The sequence below is a fragment of the Sapajus apella genome, unplaced genomic scaffold (assembly GCF_009761245.1).
Source record: "Sapajus apella isolate SASKATOON/1434 unplaced genomic scaffold, GSC_monkey_1.0 scaffold37, whole genome shotgun sequence".
NCBI classification, from domain to species: Eukaryota; Metazoa; Chordata; class Mammalia; order Primates; family Cebidae; genus Sapajus; species Sapajus apella.
This window is the reverse complement of record NW_022436977.1, coordinates 7,411,042-7,434,753: the sequence shown is the minus strand read 5'-3', so window position 1 is coordinate 7,434,753 and position 23,712 is coordinate 7,411,042. Positions and strand designations below refer to the sequence as shown.

Below are 23,712 nucleotides of genomic sequence, written 5' to 3'. Positions count from 1 at the left end.
CTCTGTTACTGTTGGTCGGGCATAAACTCTCACTGAAAAATGACACACAGAAAGACAACAGAATGATCTGGGGGGACAGGGTCAGGGGCGGGGAGGAAAGGACAGACTGGTAGACCCAGAAGAGAAGATACAGCCAATAAAGAAGGTGGAAGGAGAATACATACAGAGGGCAAGTTTCCAGAGACTTGGGAATCTGTTAAGAAATATCCCCTGCAGTAGGGGGCCATCAGTAAAGTGCTGAGCCTTGATTTTATCATGTGCGTATTCCTATAATACCAGATATACAAAATTATACAAGCCAGACTAATAAATAGGTAACTCAGAAAATTCTTAATTCATAAACACATTGCTTAAGGCAATCAGAATGCACTCTTCTCAGCAAACAAGCAAAGGAGAGCACATTCTCATGGTTCCAAATTGGTCTCCTCAATACTTCATGTCAGTTTTCACCCCTTCTTGACTAACACTGTTTTAAAAAGCACATTCCCTAATAAGGGATCGCTTTTAAACTTGGGGTCCAGCTTGGTATATTCGGGAAACAGAAATAGACACGTTCTGAAAATGGTATTGCCACTGATCATTTGTCTAATATGGATACTGGAATTTCAAAGTGGTAAGCTTATTTTTTTTTTAATGTAACTGCCTAAAAGTCCATACAAAACCATGAGTTCAGCCCTTTCAAAATCCTTAGGGACTGAACTTTAATTCTGGAGCATTTCCACTGGATCTCCGGCAGGCAAAGCCAGTAACTTTTAATTCTGGTCACCTCCACAATTCCCTTTATTAAAAAATGTGAAATACTTTTAGAAGGAGGAGGAAGTTGGAGCAAAAATACAGAAAAATACAAGATCACAAGTACAAAGTCCTATAAGCACACATTACTTTAAATTCTCATAGTCTAGTCATTTATTTGTAAGTAGTGACTTTATGTGGGTCCCAATATAACACTGAAAAATCTACAAAAAGTCATACCCTTCACTAAAGATGTATGTTTAGCAAGACAAAGAACAATAATATATTATTGTCTTCTGATATCATTTTCTGAGGCAAATATTGTGTTGTTTCAAATGTGATACTTAACAGGCCCTAAAGAATAACACTTTTGTAGCCATTACCCTTTTAAACGTTCTTAATGAATATGGTATCAACATTCTAAAGGACTAACTGTCCTTTCTATCTTGTTCATTCTTCTATTTGAAATTGCTATTATAATTTCACTCACTTCTGGTCATGTTAATTTTTTAAAATCTCTCTATTAATCTTATTTTCCTTTAAGTAAAAATCATTGCCCTGGTCTACCAAAAAAGCAGCTTCTGCTCTTTATGTTAAAAAAAAAAAAAAAATACTGCTTGTCCACCATCCTTGTCTTAGAAAATTTAGAAGTCTCACTAAAGAGCTGAGGAGGAAAACTGCTGGGAATGTTCACAGACATCTGATTTTACAAGTTTTTGTGGAAACAGCTCACCTTTAAATTAGTGTTACTCAGTGTTTATGAGGGTTGTTTGTCAAGACAAAAATAAGGTACCTCCTCCCCACAAATTAAAGAATCAATCCATTATTTCATTTCTGATTGTTTTTCTTTGTATTAAGTGGGAAAGTGGATACTGGATAAAAGTCTTCCCTGAGCTAAAAAGACTCCACATTAAAGGCTCCAATTAGCTATAAATCAGTTGTCTTTCCTACTGAGGGAGAACAAGAGAGAAGAGTGAGAGGGGGTATTTAGGGAATAAGAGAACTGGAAGAGCTTCCAAATTATTAAATTCTGAAAAACGTACCTTTTGCATACCTAAAAGTTCTTTCAGAGGTTGTTAGGTAAATCCCATCAAAAATAACATCAAACCTTCCCAAATATGAGGGTTAGGTCTTTTCTCATGTGTAGACCTTCCATTTTAAGACCTTTAAAAAGAGCCTGAAGAGGTTAGAGACCCTCATAAAACAAAACTTTTAAGCTGCATGCTTTCCCGGCTCGTTCCTAATCCCAGAGAAGTGCCACACATTGGTACTATTGTTATGCAAACGATGCCTAAAAGGCTATAACCATTAACGACCTCTCATTAAAACGGCTTTGAAAAATTTGTCACACCATCTAAAAAAGCTAGCAGGTACATTAAATCTATCTAAATCGACATTCAAAACACAAATCGCCCTGATTTGTAATCTAAAACTCAATGCAAGTAAAATCTCAATATTCTGATGTTGTTTCTTGTATATCTCTTTCAACCATTAAGCCAGAAATAAACAATTTACTTCTCTACAAAATTTATCTTGTAAAAAGCATGATGGGACATATCTTTATCAACCTTTAACCATATTGCACGTGCGTCTATATGTTTGAGTTGAGAGAAGTCTGGTGTAGAAATGTACCGAAAGGAACAGAAAATCAAGCCAGACAACTACAAAATGAACTCCAAGAAATGTGGTTTTGAATCCCATCTCTCTCTCCCCACCTCCCTCAAAATGTTATAACATTTCAATTCGCCGGTGTTTGTAAGCGATCATTTTTTTTTCCATGCTGAATTTGTGGAAAGTAAATTCAATTTATCTTTAGGTAGCAGACGCATATTCTTCCCTTACGCGATGCAACAACAAACCCTGCTTAGCAAACCCAAGATGTCAAAATTCGTTATAAAAAAATAAGTTATTCGGTTCAAAATCGAACATGTTAACAAATTTCAAAACTTTTTAAGTTTCCCAGGGAAATTGCCACTGCCTACAAAATTCACATGAAACACTGACGTTGGATCTACTGTACTTCTCAGTCAGGTTTCCGTGAAATTTGTCAAACCGACCAGAGCGCTGATGTCTTGACAATTTCCTATGGGAAAGCCCCCTCGGCACCCTCCAGGCTGCGGAGGACCTGATTGGGACCAGCAGCCAAGCGGCCCCGAAGGCCGAGGACGAAGAAGCGACGGCCCGGCTGCGTGGCCAACCTGGCGGGGAACCCCGGCCTCCGTCTGAGAACACGAAGAGGTTTCGACGCCTTCCCCGCGGAAGTCGGGACCAGGGAAATCGCCCAGAAACCGGCTTCACACAGGGTCCGGGTCAGGAGCCGTTGACTGCGGCCCCTCGGCGCTGCGCTTCAGGTTAGGGCAAGTCCCCAGGGCGTCCCAAGACTGCGGCGCGGCTTCAAACGCCCTAGTCTGAAAAACAGGCAGGGCGTCCCTCTGCTGTACAAGGATGACAGGCTGGCCCCGGTGACCCCGGCCCTGTCACGCCACCCTCACTCGCTAGAGAGATAGGGAAGAGCATAGAAGGTTCTAGAAGGTCTCCGTAGACGGGTGCTCGGCAGCCGCTTACCTTGGTGTACTTGATTTCGAGGTTGGGTGTGGGAGACGGCAGGAGATGCAGGGACGCCATGAGAGCGGCGGGATCGGCCTTCACCTCCCCGGGCATCTCTATCTTGCTGGAAGTCATGGTGGCGGGCCGGGTGTCGCTCGCCCGCGGCGTGGGGCGGTGCGGGCTGTGCGCGCGGTCCGCGGCCCGGGGGCGCGCTCGACTGTATATAGGCAGGTGTCAAGCTGGGGCTCTTCTTATTGGACGTGAGGGCCCAGGCGCGGGGGGCTGGTCCATCCTACCTAGGACGCCCGGCGCAGCCCCCATTTACATAAAGCTCGCGCCACGCGGCCGGAACGCTTGGCGCCCACGGTCAAGTCCGCCCGGCGTCCCCGCCCCCCAGCCGCGGGGACCAACCTACGCCCACGCCGCTTTCACAGCCCTCGACGGCTGGAGCGTGAACCTGCGCCGCGGCCCGCGGGCCTCAGCCAACCAGACTCCAGTCTCCTGGTCCCCGAGTCAGAGTCGGCGGGAGGCGCACCGCGGTTGAAGTCGGGCGGGGGGTCGTGGCCCCCGGAAGCGGAGCTGGCAGGGGCTGGCGGGACCGAAGCGGCCCCGGGCTGCCTCGGGGCGGAAAGCGGCCGGGAAAATCCAGGCTGCGGAGAACGGCTCCCGGCTCGCCCACGTCCCCTCCCATACCCGCCCCAGGGCCCACCGAACCCCGTCCCTCTTCTCTTCCGGGGACTCGGGGGGCGCCCTCCGTTCTCCTCCTCTGGGCAGCGGCACGGGGCTTTCGGCAGCGACGCCCTCTCCCCCGACTCCCCGACTGCCCTCAGCCCGGCAGAGGTGCGTGGTGACCAGAAGGTAGAGGAGAAGCGGCGGTGGGTGCGAGTCCCTCGCCCTGCGTGCAGAATAAGGATCCCCGCAAGCGGGTCTGCGCGGGACGGCCCTCGCCAGGCGTCTCCCGCCCAGTTGCTGCCCTCTGCCGGCCGGGACCGCCCGGGCGGCCTGCGCTGTGGCGGCAGGATGTGGGCCTTGGTTCCGGCTCCTCCGAGGAGCTGCGTGCTTCGTGGGCTCCTTTCGTCCTTCTCGGATCCCCGCTTCCGGCCCTTTCCCCTCCTCACCTCAGCACCCTCAAACACTATTTTGTTTTTCTCTTGTTCATCACACGCTGACAGCTGTCGTCCCGCCAGACCTTAGGCTCCTCACTTGACTGTCCCTTTGGGGTTGACCTTCCATCTCCCTTCCCCCTAATTTAAATGTTTCCGAAGCCCAACAAGCTGCCCTCTAATCTGTGGGTCAGCCTGCAGGTGTAAACCAATAACCTAGAGACCCCGCCTCAGCATGCGCTCTGGACCCTGTGGATTAATCAGGGCCGCATTGCAAAGACCTGTATGTAAGTCCCTCCCCTTCCTTACTCCTCGTTCCAACTGTAAGCTTGAATAGGGGTCTATTGAGAAATGCTTCTGCTACACTACGAAGCAACACTGATTCACATTTTGTTGTCGTTGTGTTTTGTTTTAACAGACTTTGATTCTCATCCTTTTTTGTTTTAAGAGACCGGGTTTCACTCCATCACTCAGGCTAGGGTGCAGTGACGTCATCATAGCTCACTGTAATCTTGAACTACTGAAAGTGCTGGGATTATAGGCGTGAGCCACCGCGCCCCGCCTGATTGTCATCTTAAATGCCATTTTCAGAGCCACTTGCATCCCATTTCTTCGGCTGTTAAGAAAACATTAAACGTCAGCCAGAAAACATCTTTCCTTAGATGCATTCAGTAACTAAAACTGTCTAACGCTCAGCGTTCGGATGCTAAGCAATAGTGGAAACAGACAAAAATATTTCATTTCAGTATTAGGTTTATAAAAATAAGCTCCAGCCTCTCAGAACCCAAAGTGACCTAGGTAAATTGTTTTCATGGAGAAACTACAGGGCTTAGTTTGGGGAGTTGAGAGTTCACTACTCACAGGGAATTTCTATGGCCAAAAATTATGATTCAATGGCAGTATATGCTCATAAGATAAACTTTTATCAAAGCCTTAGAAGGTTAGAGATACAATTGAGAAATAAAAAAGTAAAATCTTAAAAGTTCGTTGGGGAGAAGGAGGACTTTCCAGCAAGGGGGAACAATGATACCTATGGAAAATGCATCACTACTTATGAGAGGCTGTGGGGAAAACATGAAAAAGAGCCTTAACACCATGACCTGGGTGCTCTGCCAAGGAGGAGGCCTACTGCCTGGGAAAGCTGACCTTTGGCTGAATCTTAAGGGAGAAGGGAGCCTTCGACAAGAGCAAAAAGAACACTATAGCAAAGGTATAGAGGCTGGGCATGGTGCCTCACTCCTGTAATCCCAGCACTTTGGGAGGCCAGGGCGGGTGGATCACTTGAGGTCAGGAGTTCGAGACCAACCCAACCAACATGGTGAAACCCCATCTCTACTAAATACAAAAATTAGTTGAGTGTGATGACGGGTGCCTGTAACCCCAGCTACTCAGGAGGCTGAAGCAGGAGAATCCCTTGAACCCGGGAGGCGGAGATTGCAGTGAGCTGAGATTGTGCCATTGCACTCCAGCCTAGGTGACAAAAGTGAAACTCCATCTCAAAAAAAGAAAAGAAAAAGTATAGAGGCGTGAGAATATGCTTTTGGGGACATCAAATGTGGTTGGAGGAGCAGCTGTCAAGGCAGTTAAGTGCAGGTCATAAGGACCTTAATGCTTGAGATACAGAGAAGCCATCAAAAGATTCCAAGGGAAAGAAAAAGGAAATCTGTATAGATTGACCAGATAAATGACTATTGTCAGGAAAGGCTATCACAAACTGGAAACCATGGGTTTATATTCTCAAAGCGTAAGATGTGGTTGTTTACCCTTGATCCACCTCTTGCTTGCTAACTCCAGTTCCATCACCATGGCTCAGAAATCTCTCACGCAGGAAGGAACAGTCAGTATCCAAGAATGATGGAATTACTAGCACTGTTACACAGTGAGGTAGAGCAAATAGATTTTCATCTCCTTCAGGCAGGAAAGGGAGTATGTCTTTGTTTCTTCTCATAAACATCTCCAAAAGGTCTAGTGCAGTAACAGGTGACAGGCTGGTTTGAATTGTCCCTTTATGGCTCCTTTTGTCTGATACTTATTTTCCAAATAGCCAGTCAAATGATCAGCACAGGGACTGTCTTGTTTCTCTTGTGCCTTCCTCAGTTCCTAAAACAGTGTAGAACACTTAACTATTTAATAATAATTTTTGATGCTTAATTTGAGCAAAAGACACAGCACTTCTGACAACTTCTACCATAAGTGAAATTAACTTCTTTCACTCTCTGATTAAGGAACATTTTCTCTTCTTGATCTTAAGCTTTGTTTTGCTTTTCCCCATCTTTTACTCTGAACTTTTCTGTTTTTAGATTTCTAAGTTTTTTTTTCTTCATATAGATCATCCTTGGAAAAGAAAATAAATTTGCTCTATATTCAGCTCAGCCATACTTTGTTCAAGCTTTTTTTTTTAAGAAAGAGTCTCGCCTTGTTCTCCAGGCTGGAGTGCAATGGCATGATTCCCAGGTTCAAGCAATTCTCCCTTCTTCAGCCTCCTGAGTAGCTGGGATTACAGGCACCTGCCACGACACCCAACTAATTTTTGTATTTTTAGTAGAGGCAGGGTTTCAGCATGTTGGCTAGGCTGGTCTCCAACTCCTGACCTCAAGTGATCCACTCGCCTCGGCCTCCCAAAGTGCTGGGATTACAGGTGTGAGCCACCATGCCTGGCCATAGTTAAAGCTTTTTAAATCAAGGTGGGAACAAGATTTAGCGGAAAAGAACTATGACTTGTAAATGCTTTTTTAGTGTTCATCTTCTTGGTTTCAGTTTGTAAGATTTACATGGGTATTTCTTTTTTTCCAAGGCTGCCTTAACATCTCTTCTCACATTATTTCCTCTTCCCCTTCTTTTGTCATCTTTAGTATTTTCTCATTTCCTGCATAGATTTCACAACACTTAAGAACACAGTCTTTGTCCAGATGCCGTGGCTTACACCTGTAATCAGGCCAAGGTGGGAAGATTGCTTGAGGCTAAAAGTTCAAGACCAGTCTGGACAACATAGCAAGACCCTGTCTTTACCAAAAAAAAAAAAAAAAAAAAAAAAGCCAGGCACAGTGGTGCATTCCCATAGCCCTAGCAGCTCAGGAGGCTGATGGAGAAGGAGTGCTTGAAGCAAGAATTTGAGGTTATAGTGAGCTGTGATCAAACCTCTGCACTCCAGCGTGGGTGACAGAGTGAGAATGGGTCTCTAAAAATAAAAAGATATTCAACTACCTTTAGATTTCTGACAATTTGAATTTCAGTCTTTTTTCCCAATTTGGTTAAGAAACTGATTTTTCCCACCCTTACAGTGTTTCTCCTTCCACTCTCCCCCATTTGTAATTATTTATTGTTTAGGATACATCTTGTTTGAAACCCCTTGCATAATGGAACCTAAGCTGCAGCGTGCTCTGTTTATTTCCTTATGAAAACAATTTATTAGGCCTGGTGGAGCCAATATCCTGGAGTTGCAGAGGAGGAAAATAAATTCTTGCCTCATATTTCCTCACCTAAATAATAGAATGCAAAGTTGTAATTTTAAGGCATCAGCTTTATGTGAAGTTTGGTTTTAAGGTATGAAGCCCTAACAATTTGGCCTTCTTGTTAGTTGCAGTTAAGGGGAGGAAAGTATTTGTTGAGAACCATGCTTTAGAAATCAATGAAGGGAACGAAATGCAGCTCAAAGATCCCTCTCAAAGAAGATACACTTTTGATTTTGACAATAACCGAATGTCCTCCTTGACGTCAAGCTTCTATGTTTAGGGGCTATTTCAGCCTCAGGTGGTCCTGCTTAATTGCTTTCCTGTTCCCATTACTAACCATGATGACAGCCCACCTTTCCTAACTGATACACTTGCATTTTAATTTATCTTCAAAAATAAATCACATATTATAGCATTTCCCTCTTCTGGGCTAATTGAATCAGTTCCTTAAATGTCTCTATGTCTAATGATTTGAAAGAGGCACACTGTTTGAAATATTTAAAAAATTAGGGCCCTAAGGTTGTGTGCAGAATGATCTCAGTGCTTATTTCAGATATAAGTGTTTCCTAATGATCTCATTCATCTCAAATGGGATATGCCTGGCCACTTTATTTGAAATGTTTCCTGAAAACTCTAACAGGAAAGCTTAATGCAAGGTATATTTATAGAAAAATGGTATTTAATTTATTAACAAAAGCTTACAAAGAGCTATACATATTTTTATCCAGAAATGCGTAATGAAGTATTTGGGACCCATTATGAAAACTTCTATAAAATAAAGCCACTTATATTTTTATTTAACGTGAATATTAACTTTTTATGTGAGATCTAAACTCTCATTTAATTATCCTTTTCCTTCTAATATCCAGAAGAAAAGAGGCTGAGACTGTGGCATTTATTAACCATAAAAATTCTCTAGATATTAAGTTCCTCATTTCTTGATGTGGCCTCTGGTCACTATATTCTATGAGAAGAGGTGTTTGGAGTTGCACAGAGTAGAGTCCTTATTGGTTATGACCCAAAAAACTATGTTTTGATACAAAACACAATTCTTTTCTTTTTAAAACATATCCTCCACTTTTTGGGGACCCCAGGAGACCATTTTAAAAATGGGAACTAGATTTGCCTTTGTTGTAAAGCCCAGTTGCATTTCATATATGTTCTAGAAGCTTCAATTTGGGTACTGCGATGAGTTTAGTACTTCATCAATAATCACACTTAACAGACACAGGAAGAAATTAAAATTGCAGCTACACAACCTTTTCTGAAGGGCCTGAGGGAAAAGGCATTGGCTCCCCCTGCAGCTGATGGTGTGTATGTGCAAGTGAGTATTGTCCATTCAAACGAAATAGCTTGGATTCAATGTGTTTTTATCTGATATTGGTGAGAAATCTTTAAGAGAGTTTGTCATTTAAATTTTAATGTGTCAGGATTAAAAAAATCTCCTAGAGTCAGACAAATTTTAGATTTTAGTTCTTTTAGGAAAAGGACTTTCTTTTGACTTACAGGAAAAGAACAAAAGTGTTTCTTAGCCAAATTTACCATAGAAAGTGCGATACTGAGAACACTGTGGTCCCACTCACATCGTGTTCCAAGCACTGTATCACCGAGGAAGTCACATTAGTGTGTCTCAGATTGGAAGCTACTGTTTTTATCATGTGGGTGAGGAAGAATTATTAATAGGCAGATTCCAGAATTTATTTCTCTTCTTGCCCAGATAAGTACTTGGCAAGCAAGTAAGGTCTTTGCTTTTTTTCTTTCTTTCACATTTCTTAGCTTTCCTTTTCCTTTTTCCTTCTAAAATCCCTCTCTTCTACAAACAACTCCTGTTAATAGTAACTCCTGTTACTATTAGGTTGATGCCATTTAAAAGTAATGGCAAAAACCACAATGACTTTTGCACCAACCTAATACTTATCACTGGACCCTCCCATTCCTAAGCATCCTCCCCAAGTCCATCTGCGCTTTTACAGACACTCAACTCACAGGGTCTTTGGGCATAAGGAATTCTCACATGAACTTTGGCACTATTCAGGGCAGGGATCTGTGTTGATATTCACTAGAAAATAAGTCCAAGTGAACTGTCCGTCTCTTTTTACATGCTGAAATGGGCCGCTGAAAAGATAATGAGGAACACTTTAGATGTCCTGACAACAGAGGAGGTGTGCCAGCCTCTTTTGTCTCCAACAAACAGTTTGCTGTGCGAAAAGCAAAGGGCAAAACTGGGAGGGATTTAGGGCTGGGGCAGGTAAACCAACTTGAACATCTAGCACCCAAAGGCAAGGAGACGTCTTGCTTCAGGCATGTATAATCCCCCTTTCAGAGCATCTATGTCTTTCAGACTGCAGTTCCTAAACTTGGATTTTTTTGCTTCCTCTATCAATCAACTAAGTTCAATTGAACAAATATTCATTGAGCATATACTATGTGCCAAGCATTGACAAAGAGTCTATGAAAAACACAAAGGAAATGTGTGGCACATCCCTACCCTCAAATTCACAGTGAGGCTGGAATGACAGAAACCAAACCTGTGAAAATATTCACGGGTCATATGAGACAGGAAAGAAGTCAGAGTATCCAGTGCAAAATGAGAGTGAAAGAGGATGTCTAAGTGGGGACAGCTCATTCACAACCCACACACAACCCACGCACAAATATTTTTGGAGGGGCCTGGCATGGGCATTTATAATCTTCTAGGTGCCACGGGAAACACATGACACAAAAGATAAAGAAAACATTTTCCAGAGCATAGCCCAACAAAGAACTTTGATGTTTTTTAGTGTAAAGGTAACTGATGTTATCTAGCAAATTTGTAATTTGTAAAATTGGAATTTCCAAAAGCAAATACTTGGAGTTGAGATTACGTCCCACTTCCCAAATTCAAGTTATATGATCTCAAGTATAATACCCTTTGGTACAGACCTAGTCAGAAGAGCTAGTTCTGAACAGTTTTTTTTTTTTCTTCTGGCTAGGCCTGAAGAGATAATAGAGGTGAAAACAAGGGCAGCTGATTTCTTCCACTTAAGAAAAGAGCATTACATATGACACTCTGTCATGTTTCTAGTGCATACACACCTACAGTAGAGAGATGTTGCCACCTACTCCTGTTTGGCCAGGGGGTCTGACATTCATGGAATAGACAGTGGTTTTCAAACCAGGTTCCAATTGTAATTTACAGAGCTTTACAAAATATGGTTGACTGTTCCTACCTCCAGAGACTTCCATTAGTTTAAGATGGGGCCCAAGGCATTGATATTTTAAACAAAACTTTCTGGTATCTATTAAGGCACAGCCTGATTTGAGAACCACTGTTTAAACCCCGGAAGGTTAACCATGTGGGGTTACTTGAATCCACTCTAAAGCTCTGGATTGGGCAAATGGATTCAGTGCCTTCCCACTCTGTAGTGCTCTTTGATTTGCTATTTTTAATTTAGTATTTGAAAAACACATCCAGCCTCAAATGGATTGACCTTTCTGCTAATGTATTTCACCTAAATTAACAGAGGCAATTAGCTAATTTATATTGGAATTGTGCACTTTCCAGTTCACATTTATCAACTCTTAAATGCTTGATCTGGTGTTGCAGTTTAAATTTTTTATTATTACCCTTTAAATCTGAAGTAATGTCTTACATCTAATTAGTCAAACTTACATATTCAATTAATAGATTCATTATGGGCTAATGAATATGGAGGCAGCACTAGGGCAACATCTGCCTGCCGGCTGAAATGACTGAAACTTCTCTGCTCTGAAGAAAGGTGAGACTCTGTTCTATAACTTAAATAGCTTGATTTTTCCATTTTAACATTTCTAAGTACTATACTGTTCTTAAGGACGTTTATGGACCTGCCAACATAGGAAAGACAATTCGTTGTCCAGAGAAACATGCCCTTAGAGGAATCTGAAATCCAAAATTAAAAAAAAAAAAATACACATCTGAAGAATTTTTCAATATAAAAATGTACAAATCTAGATGGTCATGCCAGATTATGGAGTTTTTCTAACTTGTGTTTCTTAAAACAAACACTTAAGAAAATAAACTCATGAGAAAATTATCACAAATTAAACAAAATATTTAATTTAGTATACTTTAGGATCACTCTAAAACTCACATGATTTCATAGATTTCAAGATATTTCCAGACATAATTTCAATAATTTAATATTCTATGGTCAATGATATTTGGAATCTAGATAACTCAGAGATCTAAAATGAATTTATGTAATATAATCAGTTATTAAAGTTCTGGCTTATTTATCCGATTATAAAGAAATAGTCATTTTTAGGGAAAGGTGGGTGAGAGCTAGAATTCACTTGAAAAATTAATTTTAAAGATGGCAAGACTATGGGAAAAATAATCAGAAATCATTTTCAAAGCATGTGATATCATCGAACAACAGTACACAGGTGAGTAAATCTGCCCCATGCTGCTCTCACTAGAAGTAAAGAGAACAGGAAATCAAAACAAAAACAAAAAAACATGGCACCTTGTGTGCTCAGGGGACTGGACTGGGAAGGTATAAGTAGTACCTTAGTAGGAAGTGTGCCCGCCCTAATACTCATGCTAGAGAGGGCTCTGCAGTTATAAATACACAAAAAGCAAATTTAATAAAGAATACATGGGACCCTCTGTCACTTATGATCTGATACAGGCTGTTCAGACGTGTGCATCATCTCTAACCCTAAACAATCACTGTCAGAACTAACACTGTTCAGGCCCCAAGGAAGTGCTTTTCCTCATCTCTGGCCTTGTGTTCAGAAAAAGAAAGACAGCATCCTTCACAGGGAATACTGGGAAGATCAGTGTGTTGAGCAGCTGTCATCATTAGAGTATGGGGCATCACCATGTGAGCAGTGTGAGTACAGAGGTGAGAGAAAAACATGTTAATGAACTTATCACATCCTTCCTCTCAGATAGCCTGAATGCACCCGATTCTTCCAAAGTGTGAATTATTTCCCAGAGGTGCCATGCTGAGTGTCTAGATTTCCTTGCTACTCTTTGTGTTCTAGTTGATGGTTTCTGGGGTAGTCGCAAATTAACATGGTCTCAGTAGTTCTGTGTAGTGACTGAGGAATGTTTTGCAATATTAAACAATAAAATATCCTTAGATTTGTATATATGTAGGTGTGAATTTGACCTTTTACATTGGCAACTAGGCACACATTAAACTCTAGACTTGCTAATAGTATTATTCTTTAAAAAATGTTTTAGAAGAAGTACTTACATTAAAGAAAAACTGAATAACATATTTCAGTAATGGTATTTAAGTTTGGCACTCATGAATTTTAATTTCTATTTTGCCTCTTAATTTTGATAAAAAAATTAAAATATTTTAGAAAAAGCTTTTAAAACTGAGAGAAATAATATACTGATTCTATTTTTAATTAATCCACATCACTGATGAAAATATTTTCATATTTGTATATTTCAAATATAATTCATTTTTCCTTTAAATTATTACTGTCAGTATTACCAAATTATGTAAAAAGCTTGACTATAACAATATAGTGATTTGATGAAATAAATGCAACAATTGTATTTTATCGAATAAGTATGTAATTTATGAGTTATGTATATCTTTATTTTATTACTTACCCAAACATTGCTGTCACACCAGCAGAACAATAGGACATGCACCGTCATAATTAAATTAAGCAGTCTTGATAGTTTGTTTTTAGTCAAGTAAAAAGTATAGCTTTACATATTTAAACATTTTGCCATCATAAAGGTCTATCTGTCAAAGCAGAAGAGGACATTATATTTAACAGTTTGTTAGTTTAAGATTGTGAAATACTTTAATGTTGGTGTCTGGGTCTCTATCTGGTTTTTTTCTCCCTCAAACATTAGGAGTTGGCCCAGATACAAGGAGCTGCTTTTCTCTGTAGGCTCAAGAGATTGATGTTTCTCTGTATCCTGGTTCCATGTACCTTTTCAGAGATAATCAGTTTGCCCTGTTTTCTTTGTTGACTGTCCTGTAATAACCATTCTGCATACAGTTGTCCCAGGTATCCATAGGGGATTGGTTCCAGGACCACTGATACCAAAATCATGAATGCTCAAGTCCTTGACAGAAATTGGCATAGTATTTGCATAAAAATATGCACATCCTCCTATATACTTGAAATCATCTTTAGATTCCTTATAATATCTAACACAATGTAGCTGTTATGTAAAGAGTTGTTTTACTATATTGTTTAGGGAATAATGACAAGAAAAAATAGACACCAGCCTGGGGAACATGGCAAAACCCCGTCTCTACCAAAAATACACAAATTAGCCAGGTATAGTGGTATATGCCTGTAGCCTAGCTACCTGGGAGGCTGAGGTGGGAGGATTGCTTGAGTCCAGGAGGTTGAGGCTGCAATGAGCTGTGAGTGTGCCACTGCACTCCAGCCTGGGCAACCAAGGGAGACGCTGTCAGAAAAGAAAGGGAAAGAAAAGGGAAAGGGAAAGGGAAAGGGGAAAAGGGGAGGGGAAGGGAGGGGAGGGGAGAGGAGGGGAGGGGAGAGGAGGGGAGGGGAGAGATGGGGATGACAGGGGAGGGGAGGGGAGGGGAGGGGACAGAAGCAACCATCATTTTTGTTTTACAGAGTATTTTCCATTCAAGGTTGGTTGATTCCATGGATGCAGAATCCATATAGGGAGGCCCAACAATATTTTTTAAGCTGTCTCAGAAAAGATATGCAAAGTAGTTCCAGAAACTTGTTTGAATTTGAACTCAGTACATTAATTGACTCTTTGTTTTTAAGTGGTTTTTATGTCTTGTTAACAGGCTGTGTCAACATTGTTGATGTTTTCTATATCTCAATAACTTTGTGTTTGTTTGCCTTGTTAAATAATTGAAAGGACAGTGGACCAGGACCCAGGAAACCCAAACTTGATTCCTGATTATTCTCTTACTCAGTATGTTGAACCACTGTAAACGTTCCCAACTTCCCAATAGAAATTGTATTTCCCAATAGAAAATGTCAATGGTGGGCCGGGCGCGGTGGCTCAAGCCTGTAATCCCAGCACTTTGGGAGGCCGAGGCGGGTGGATCACGAGGTCAAGAGATCGAGACCATCCTGGTCAACATGGTGAAACCCCGTCTCTACTAAAAATATAAAAAATTAGCTGGGCACAGTGGTGCGTGCCTGTAATCCCAGCTACTCAGGAGGCTGAGGGAGGAGAATTGCCTGAACCCAGGAGGCAGAGGTTGCGGTGAGCCGAGATCGCGCCTTTGCACTCTAGCCTGGGTAACATGAGTGAAACTCCGTCTCAAAAAAAAAAAAGAAGAAAATGTCAATGGTAATGTCATCATATTTCCGTAAGAACATGCAAAAGCTTAGAGAATCTGCTTTTTTTTTTTAACTGCAAAAGGAAAATAACTATGTTGCAAAGCTATTCACAGAACCGTGGAATAAACAATTAGGGCACAGTTGAACTAAACAAGTTGTAGTATAAGTGAGAAATGATTATTACAGCTTCATAATCCAACAAAAACAACCCACAGCACCATTAGGGACTACAAAGCATAAAGATGCATAAATCATTGTTTCACATCAAGGAGGTTTCTGTGCATATGGATTGATGGTCTTGTTCCTGAATAGGTGTACAGTGCTGTGGAGAGCCAAAAGAGAAAGTGGTATGTCCACATGGGGATCAGAAGGATGAAATTTACCTGGACCTGCATGATAGAGAGGAAGGAACATAGGTAAGACTACTGCCTATGGCAAAAGACTGGGGCAAATTTTGGAAAACAAAAGTTTGAGTACAGCGTAGCACACCTGTGGAGGAAAACCTAGGACATAAACCAGCCTAGATGACAAGCTAAGAAATTGGTTTAGGCAGAAGTGGGAGCTAGAGCAAATCAGCTCACATGCTCTCTGGGTCTTCCATTTACACTGTAGTATTACAGGGGTTAAAACGTAGCAAGTCCTAGAGAAGTGTGATGTGTAAGTCACTGTCATTCAACATTGTAAACAGCTAGGCAAAAGCAGAAAAAGGTCCAAAAGATCTGTGCATGGAATCAAAGGATTCTTAGGCATGGGAGAAATTCCTAGAACTATAGGAAGAGTTAGAAGTTGATGAAAACCAAAGGGTTGTGAGGTGCCCGAAGGTGCACACTCACACTGCAGTGGCCACAACACCCTGAAAGATACAAAGTGGTCTCTGTTATCCCTTTCCTTATCAAGTCCTGCATCTTCTATTTCACTATTCTTTCCCCTATGGGGTCCCTTCTCTCACATCTAATGCTACTGCCTTGGTTGTGGTTCTCTGGATCTCTTGAATAGCATACGCAGCTCTGCAAAGTTTTGCACTGATGAGAATGAATTTCAGTTAAAGTTAAATGGTGCCAGATCAGTTCCTGTAGGATATGAGAAACAAGAATGCTCTGAGCCACTGATGGAAGAAGAGGATGTCTGGACTACTGGAATAATTTGTTCTTACTACTTCTGGACTTGACCGACTCAGTCCACCCTTTATGCTGCCAAAAGAGAAAAATTGGAAGCAGGTGATTCAATCAAGTCCAACCAGACACTTAGAGGTCTTCTTTTCCTGGCTTTCCCAAACTTACATCATCACTTGCAAATAAAACAGACCCCCAGGTCCCTCCTGGACCTGTTGGATCAGTCTCCAAGGAAGGGCCGAGGATTCCATGTATTTAATGACCCGAAATCCCCCAGAAGATCCCTATGCTCAGGTAATTTGGGGAAGCACTGACAGATCCCACCACCATTACCACAGATGAAGAAACTCAGATCCTGGGAGACATATCAGTTGCAGAAGTCCAGAAAACGAGGGCCAGGAGCAGAATGGAGAGAATGGAAGGCAGAATAGCTGTGGATAAAACTGTAGACCTCATCATCATCTCACTAGAGTCTGTGCCAGAGCCCCATCTGAGATTCGCCTTGGGCTTCTTGGAGTGTGGGATCCTGGCAGTGAGCAGCCTCCCTCTCACTCCTTCAGCCCTATGGGGCCACAACAGCTGTGACTCTTGAGCAGTGGAAAGGAAGGAGAGGAAAATCCTGGACTGTGTTGCTACTGAAGAACCAGGATCAGGCAGAGCATGGGGTACTTTTGCATCCAGCTTCTATTTGTCCAGAGACAGCTGAAGATGAGCAAGATCTGCCTAAGGGCAAAACTGTGAACCCAGCAGTGTTTATCGCTGGAGCTTCCAGGCTTCCTTTTTTGCTTCCTATCTCCCCTCATAGTGCCCTTGCCTCTTCTTTCCCTAGCATCTCCTTTGCTCAGCCCTTTCCTCCATACACCCATAGAAACATCTTGTGGTCGTTCATCCATACTTTGAAAGCTGTTTTGCTTGGCTTGGTATTTGTTCTCTCCAGCCTTTTCACCTGCTCTGTCTTAAGTATCAATATAAGGTCTAAAAGAATAAAGTATTTCAGATAACAGTAGCAGTGAAAAAATATTTGTAATAGGAGACCAAGAATCCAACTTGCCCTTGAAATTATAATTTTAAGATTGCCTTAAAATGTTGTTCAGCCATTCAACACACATTTACCGAGCAGTACCTGTATAAAGCACTGTGTTAAATATTTGGCATTCAGGAGAGAGTAAGGGGAATTCGTAGAAAAATGAACCAGCCTTGGTCCTTCCCTTTGAGTGGCCCACAGTCTGGTGAGGATAAAAATTCCAAGAGATAACATGGTATGATGGAGACATCCATAACATAGATAGGAGACTAGGGGAGGGTTTAGTTAACCTCTGGTTCAGGACAAGGCTTTACAGAGAGGCTACAATTGAATTTGAACTTGAAGCATAAGATGGTTTTCACTTGGGTGTTAATAGGATGAAGGTGGCTGCATATACAAGGTAACAGATACTTGGAAAAGTTTGTCATGTTCAAAGAAAAAAAACAAAACAGAAGATAGGTATGGAAAGAGAGAAGAATGAATGGTAAGGAATAGATGGAAATGATGCTGATAAAGTAGGTTGGTAAGTAAATAATGTAACAGACTTTTTCTTCCAAAGATGGCCTCATCAATATATTTTCCCTCCCACAGTATGGAGCTTGCATTCCTTCATCTAGAGGTGAGGTCTCCTTGAAGGGCTTCAGACATCACAGAGCAGTAGCAAGTCATCCCTGCAGTATTCTGCCCAAATGTCTACACACAGTAACCATGAGAGATAAGAAATCACTATTGTTTGAAGCCACTAAGTAAGTTTTTATACAGCAATAAAATAACAGATACAAGTCATGTCAAGGAGTTGCTTGTTGGGAGAAATAACTTTTTTTTTCTTTATAAATTAAAACAAATAAATACTGGGGAAACAGTGAAGGTGTTTTCATCAGGGAATGGCCTGAGAATCACAAATGAGAAAGACAGACCTGCTGCCAATATGGAAATAGGTGGTGGGGGAAGGGCTGCTTAGAGGCTGGAATAGTGTGAGGAGGCTGTCAGAGTTATCCAGGCCAGACAGAAGGGATGGCAGGGCCGGAAAGCAACTTCCATTTTTAAGAAATACTTTCTTAATTTTAGTTTTGTTTTTAACTCTTTTACTTTCATGTAACCAAAAAGTGAGAAGCAAAATGCTCGGGCTGATTCTCTACCGCTTCCCACTGTGAAGAATCATCTTTTTCCTCTGCTCCCTTAGATCAGGTCCTAGACTTTTAGAGTCTATTGTCATGATGCCCTCATTCCTCCCTAATGCTGTCTAGTGGCAAAAAGCAAAAACAAAAACTTGCTCCTCTGAATTGGTTTCTTTCTCCTTTTCTTCTCTCCACATTTGAAGATCATGATGTCAGTCTCATCACCTAGACTTTCTGCTGCCCCTAGGTCATCCAGGTTCAGAAGGAACATTAGTTCCTCAGTTCTATAGGGGGTGTGGCAGGACACATTTGAGTGAAAGAGAATCTCAAGTGTTGGGGAAGTAGATCCTGCCTTTTTAAGATACAAGAGTGTAACAACGAAATTTATGAGACTTACATGATTAATACTGTTACAGGACAGGAGTCCCGATTCAGACCCCAAGAGAAGGTTCTTAAATCTCACGCAAGAAAGAATTGAGGGTGCGTCTGCTGTGCGAAGTGGAAGCAGTTTATTAAGAAAGTAAAGGAATAAAAGTCTTGCTACCCTATAGACAGAGCATCTCTGAGGGCTGCTGGTTTCCCATTTTAATGGTTATTTTTTGTTGATATGCTAAACAAGGGGTGGATTATTTATGCCTCCCCTTTTAGACCATATACATGATGGTATTTGTAAACTCATGGCGCTGGTGGGAGTGCAGTAGTGAGGATGACCGGAGGTCACTCTTTTGGCCATCTTGGTTTTGGTGGGTTTTGGCCGGCTCCTTTACTGCAAACTGTTTAATCAGCAAGGTCTTTATGACCTGTGTTTTGCAGTAACCTCCTATCTTATCCTGTGACTTAGAATGCCTTAAGCGTCTGGGAATGCAGCCCAGTAGGTTTCAGCCTTATTTTACCCAGCTCCTATTCAAGATGGAGTTGTTTTGGTTCACATGCCTTTCACATTACTGCATACTATTTGACACCAAAGATGATTGTAAATACTGAAGGAATAATCATGTATTTATTAATACAGTGATTTAGTTGCATAAAGTAGTGTTAATTGTATGATAGCCTTCACCACCTAGAGCAGGACTGTTTAATTGCTACCACTGTCTAGTATACATCGTAGAGTGCAAACGTCTAAGGGATATTTAGGAAAGTGAAGCAGGCCAAAAAGAAAATGAATTAAAATTTTTTTTCTACTTCATTTATGCTTTATTCTCCCTGCTAAATAATAGACTCATCTCTAAATTTAAGAATCGTTGGCAATAAAATCGTACATTCATTGTCATGCATTCTCTTTCATCTTACTAGTAGGATATTTTATTCCACTTTTCTAGAATTTATTGAGCAATTTCTTTCTACCAGTATCTTACTCATTATCTTACTCAATCCTCATATCAAGTCCACAGTCTTATTTTTAATTTTCATTTTACAGTTAAGACAACCTTTCCCAAGCTAAGTGACATGCTCAAGGTTAAGTAGCTCATAATGATAAAGCAGAGCCTTGAGGCTAGATATTTTGACTTTCCAATTCAGAATGCTTTTTGCTACATGCCAGAAAATGTGGTGGATTTAGGCCATAGCTTTACAATGACAGTAATTGAAGGCAAACTGCACAGTTATAATCATTTAATTTGTTTTTATCCACAAAGTGACACACTGACCGATCATATTCAAACGGTTGGATGACCGTTCGGATCTTCACTGCTAAGTCTTTTAATATGGGCGGCCTTTCGCTAGTCCTGTGCAAGGATCTACCCCAGATCTCAATCATTCTCTATTAGGTCATGAAAACTTGGCAGGGTGTCAAGATGCTTAACAACCCAGATTCTGGAACCAATTATCTGGGCTCAGATCCTAACTCTGCCACTTGTTATTTCTGTGACCTGGAGCAATTATTTAACCTCCCTATGCTTTAGTTCTTTATCTAAAATGTGGATAACAATAGTGCCTCTCTCTCTCTCTCTTCTTTTTTTGGTTAAATGAGTTAATATGGATATAGTACTTGGAACATTGCCTGGAACACAGTAAATGCTAGTTAAGCATTAGACATTATGATTATTGTTGTTGTCATTACCACAATTCCAAGGAGCTAACAGCAATAAATAGATAATTATGGACTGGGCGCAGTGGCTCACACCTGTAATCCCAGCACTTTGGGAGGCCAAAGCAGGCAGATCACCTGTGGTCAGGAGTTCGAGACCACCCTCTGCCAACATGGTGAAACCCCATCTCTACTAAAAATACAAAAATTAGCTGGGCATGGTGATGCATGCCTATAATCTCAGCTACTCAGGAGGCTGAGACATGAGAATCACTTGAATCCAGGAGGTGGAGGTTGCAATGAGTTCACTGTCATGAGATTGTGCCTCTGCACTCTAACCTGGGCAACAGAGCAAGACTCTGTCTCAAAAAAAATAATAAATAAAATAAATAATTATGGAATCAGTATGGCAATTTAATACCACACATTTATATGTATATGTATGTGTGGATATATGTATATATAACATTTTTATGGCCAAATTTTCCAATCAAGATTTAAGGGTTTCCATTGTCTGATACTTTAATACTTGAAGAATCTCTTTCTCTCTTTGATCATCATGGTCACTAGACAAAATAAGTGATGACTTGTACTAATTTGCTAGGGTTTCCATAACAAAATACCATAGTTGGGACAGCTTAAAAAACAGAAATTTATTTTCTCATAATTCTGCATACTGAAAGTCCAGGATCAAGGTGTTGGCAAGGTTGGCTTCTTTTGAGGCTTATGCCATTGGCTTGCAGATGATTGGGCTGCCATCTTGTGCCTCTTCATGTGGTCTTTGCTCTGGGCATGTACCTACCTGGTATTTTTTTTTGAGATGGAGTTTCACTTTTGTTACCCAGGCTGGAGTGCAATGGTGTGATCTCGGCTCACTGCAACCTCCGCCTCCTGGGTTCAAGCAATTCTCCTGCTGCAGCCTCCTGAGTAGCTGGGACTACAGGCATGCAATACCATGCCCAGCTAATTTTTGTATTTTTTTTAGTAGAGACGGGGTTTCACCATGTTGACCAGTATGGTCTCGATCTCTTGACCTCGTGAACCATCCGCCTCAGCCTCCCAAAGTCCTGGGATTATAGGCGTGAGCCACCTCACCCAGCCCAGATTTCTTCTTCTTCTAAGGAGACCAGTCAGATTGGATTAAGGCAACCCTAAGGACCTCGTTTTAACTCAATCACTCTTTAAAAGTCTTGTCTCCAAACATAGTTACATTCTGAGATAGAGGGGTTAGGATTTCAACATATGAACTAAGGTGAAGGGAAGGGCACGATTCAGTCCATACATGTCTATTTAGCCTATTTTATCTTGATGTATCTACTGGGTGGAAGCTGTGATCTTTCACTAGTGTTATATAATTTCCTAGGATCACCCAGGGATATTGTCCATGGCAGGAGAAGACTTGCATAGACACCTGGTTGAAATATGGTGGTTTGTAAAATCCTCATGGCCTTCTGGCTAGATTGCTGAGTTCTTCTAGGGGAAAGTAAGAGAGAAGTGGAGCCAGCCCTGAGGGACACCTGTGTGACTTGTCATTGTCCTATCTGCATATATGCAACATATAACCAGATGGTACTCAGAAAGTGGATCTGCTGGAAAATACCAAGGGTAATCGGTATGTTTTCTGTGGATTTATTTTATTTTTAGGGTCTTGCTCTGTTGCTCAGGCTGGAGTATAGTGGTGCGATCAGAGCTCCTGGTAACCTTGAACTCCTGGGCTCAAGTGATCCTCCCATCTCAGCCTCCTGAGTGACTGGCACTACAGGAATGCACCACCATGCCCCGCTAATTTAAGAAAAAACTTTGTAGAGACAGGATATTGCTATGTTTCCAAGCTAGTCTCAAACTCCTGGCCTCAAGCGATCCTCTCATCTCAGCTTCCTAAGGTGTTGGGATTACAGGCACGAGCCACCACACCCAGCCTATAGTTTTACTTCAAAGTGTTCTGATCATTTAACTTGAAAATTCCTCTAAGTTGACTCTTTTAAGGAATTCATTAGAGCACCTAAACAGAAAGAAAAGGAAGAAGATTGAAAGGAGTGGCTAAGAATGGGTTGGCAGAGCAAGGAAAGCCCTGATTCATGTCTTCTATCTTTCAACTCTGACGTGCAAGAACGTTTCTATAATGGTACAAGCTCCTGCACTGGACTTAATCAACTGACTCTAATCATTCTATTACTCAGTCTTCTGCCTGTCGTAACATCTTTGAGGGGGCCTGACTCTCCTTGGTGGCAGCTATGAGCAGGTTAGCAATTGAGGCAGGAGACTGCCACTGGTTATTAATTATTAATAGCCTAAGGTTACACAAAGGAAGTTTATCAGTTACTGATAACCTGAATTAATTCAAAGGGTGCCGTATCAGGAGGAAGTGTTCCAGTGCTGGAACTGCTTCCCATGCAGCAGTGATCTATTTTTAGCCTATGGGATAAGGAGGATTCACAAACACTAAGTTTATTTAAAGTGATTATGACTGCATTAGTGGAAAGTCTGGCAGAACTGTGCAACCAAGTCATTCTCAAACTTGTTGGTATGGTATTGTTAGTTTTATTTACAAACCAAGTGCATCTTCCTTTGACCTCATCTTTTGTCTACTGCATAAATCTTCCAAAACTCCTACCTGGACTTTCTCCAAGGTGGAGGTAGCCAGATAACATGTTGGTTGGTCTCTAGTAAAGTTTTACCTAATTTAAAAGAGGCTTTACTCTAACATATTATTAATGTAAGGAGAGGCTGTGTAACTAGGGCAATGGGGCGGTGCAGTTCAGGATCAGCAAGCTTCACAATGATCTTGCCTGATTTTCTCTGTTTTTCCAGAATTCACCGACTTCATACATTCTTGTCCTATTATTTAACTTAAACATTTTCTTTTCTAAAGTCAATGTCCTTATTGATCAATAATACTTGCTGCTTCTTCACTTTTTTATTCTTTGTAAGATTTTTATCCACTTAAAGAAAGAAGTGAATCCCTCAATTTTTTCATTTCCTCTTTTCTGATCTGTCTCCCTGTAATAACATAAGAGAATAATGAATTTAATTTATCTGGCTAAAATCGTGTTCAAATTATTGATGAGATTATGAAATAGCTGTGATGTAGCTGTGAGCTTTGAATTTAGAGTCACTGGGGCTGACTGCATTCTAATTCCACTGTTGACCAACTCTGTGAGCCCACATAAATTTTATAATATCTCTGAGTTTTGGCTTCCTCATATACAAAATGGGGAGAGGAATATCCCAGGATTATCCTGAGAATTATGTAAAGTATCGTGTATAAAAATGTTATACCCAGGAGGCTGAGGCAGGAGAATTGCCTGAACCCAGGAGGC

At 41.4% G+C, this 23,712-nt stretch overlaps 1 protein-coding gene across 2 annotated transcripts in view; it reads right to left on the bottom strand.

Annotated features, from left to right (window-relative positions):
* The window catches only part of ALDH1A2 (aldehyde dehydrogenase 1 family member A2), a 195,209-nt gene that overhangs the window by 109,081 nt on the left and 62,416 nt on the right, over nt 1-23,712 (bottom strand). Inside the window, exon 1 of one of the 2 annotated variants that reach the window (XM_032297323.1) lies at nt 3,298-3,917. The exons of the other annotated variant lie outside the window; for it this stretch is intronic. Coding sequence (XP_032153214.1) covers nt 3,298-3,414 — 117 coding nt within the window. The 5' untranslated portion in view covers nt 3,415-3,917. Of the gene's footprint in view, nt 1-3,297; nt 3,918-23,712 lie in introns of those variants that run through there. 2 annotated transcript variants of the gene reach the window in all.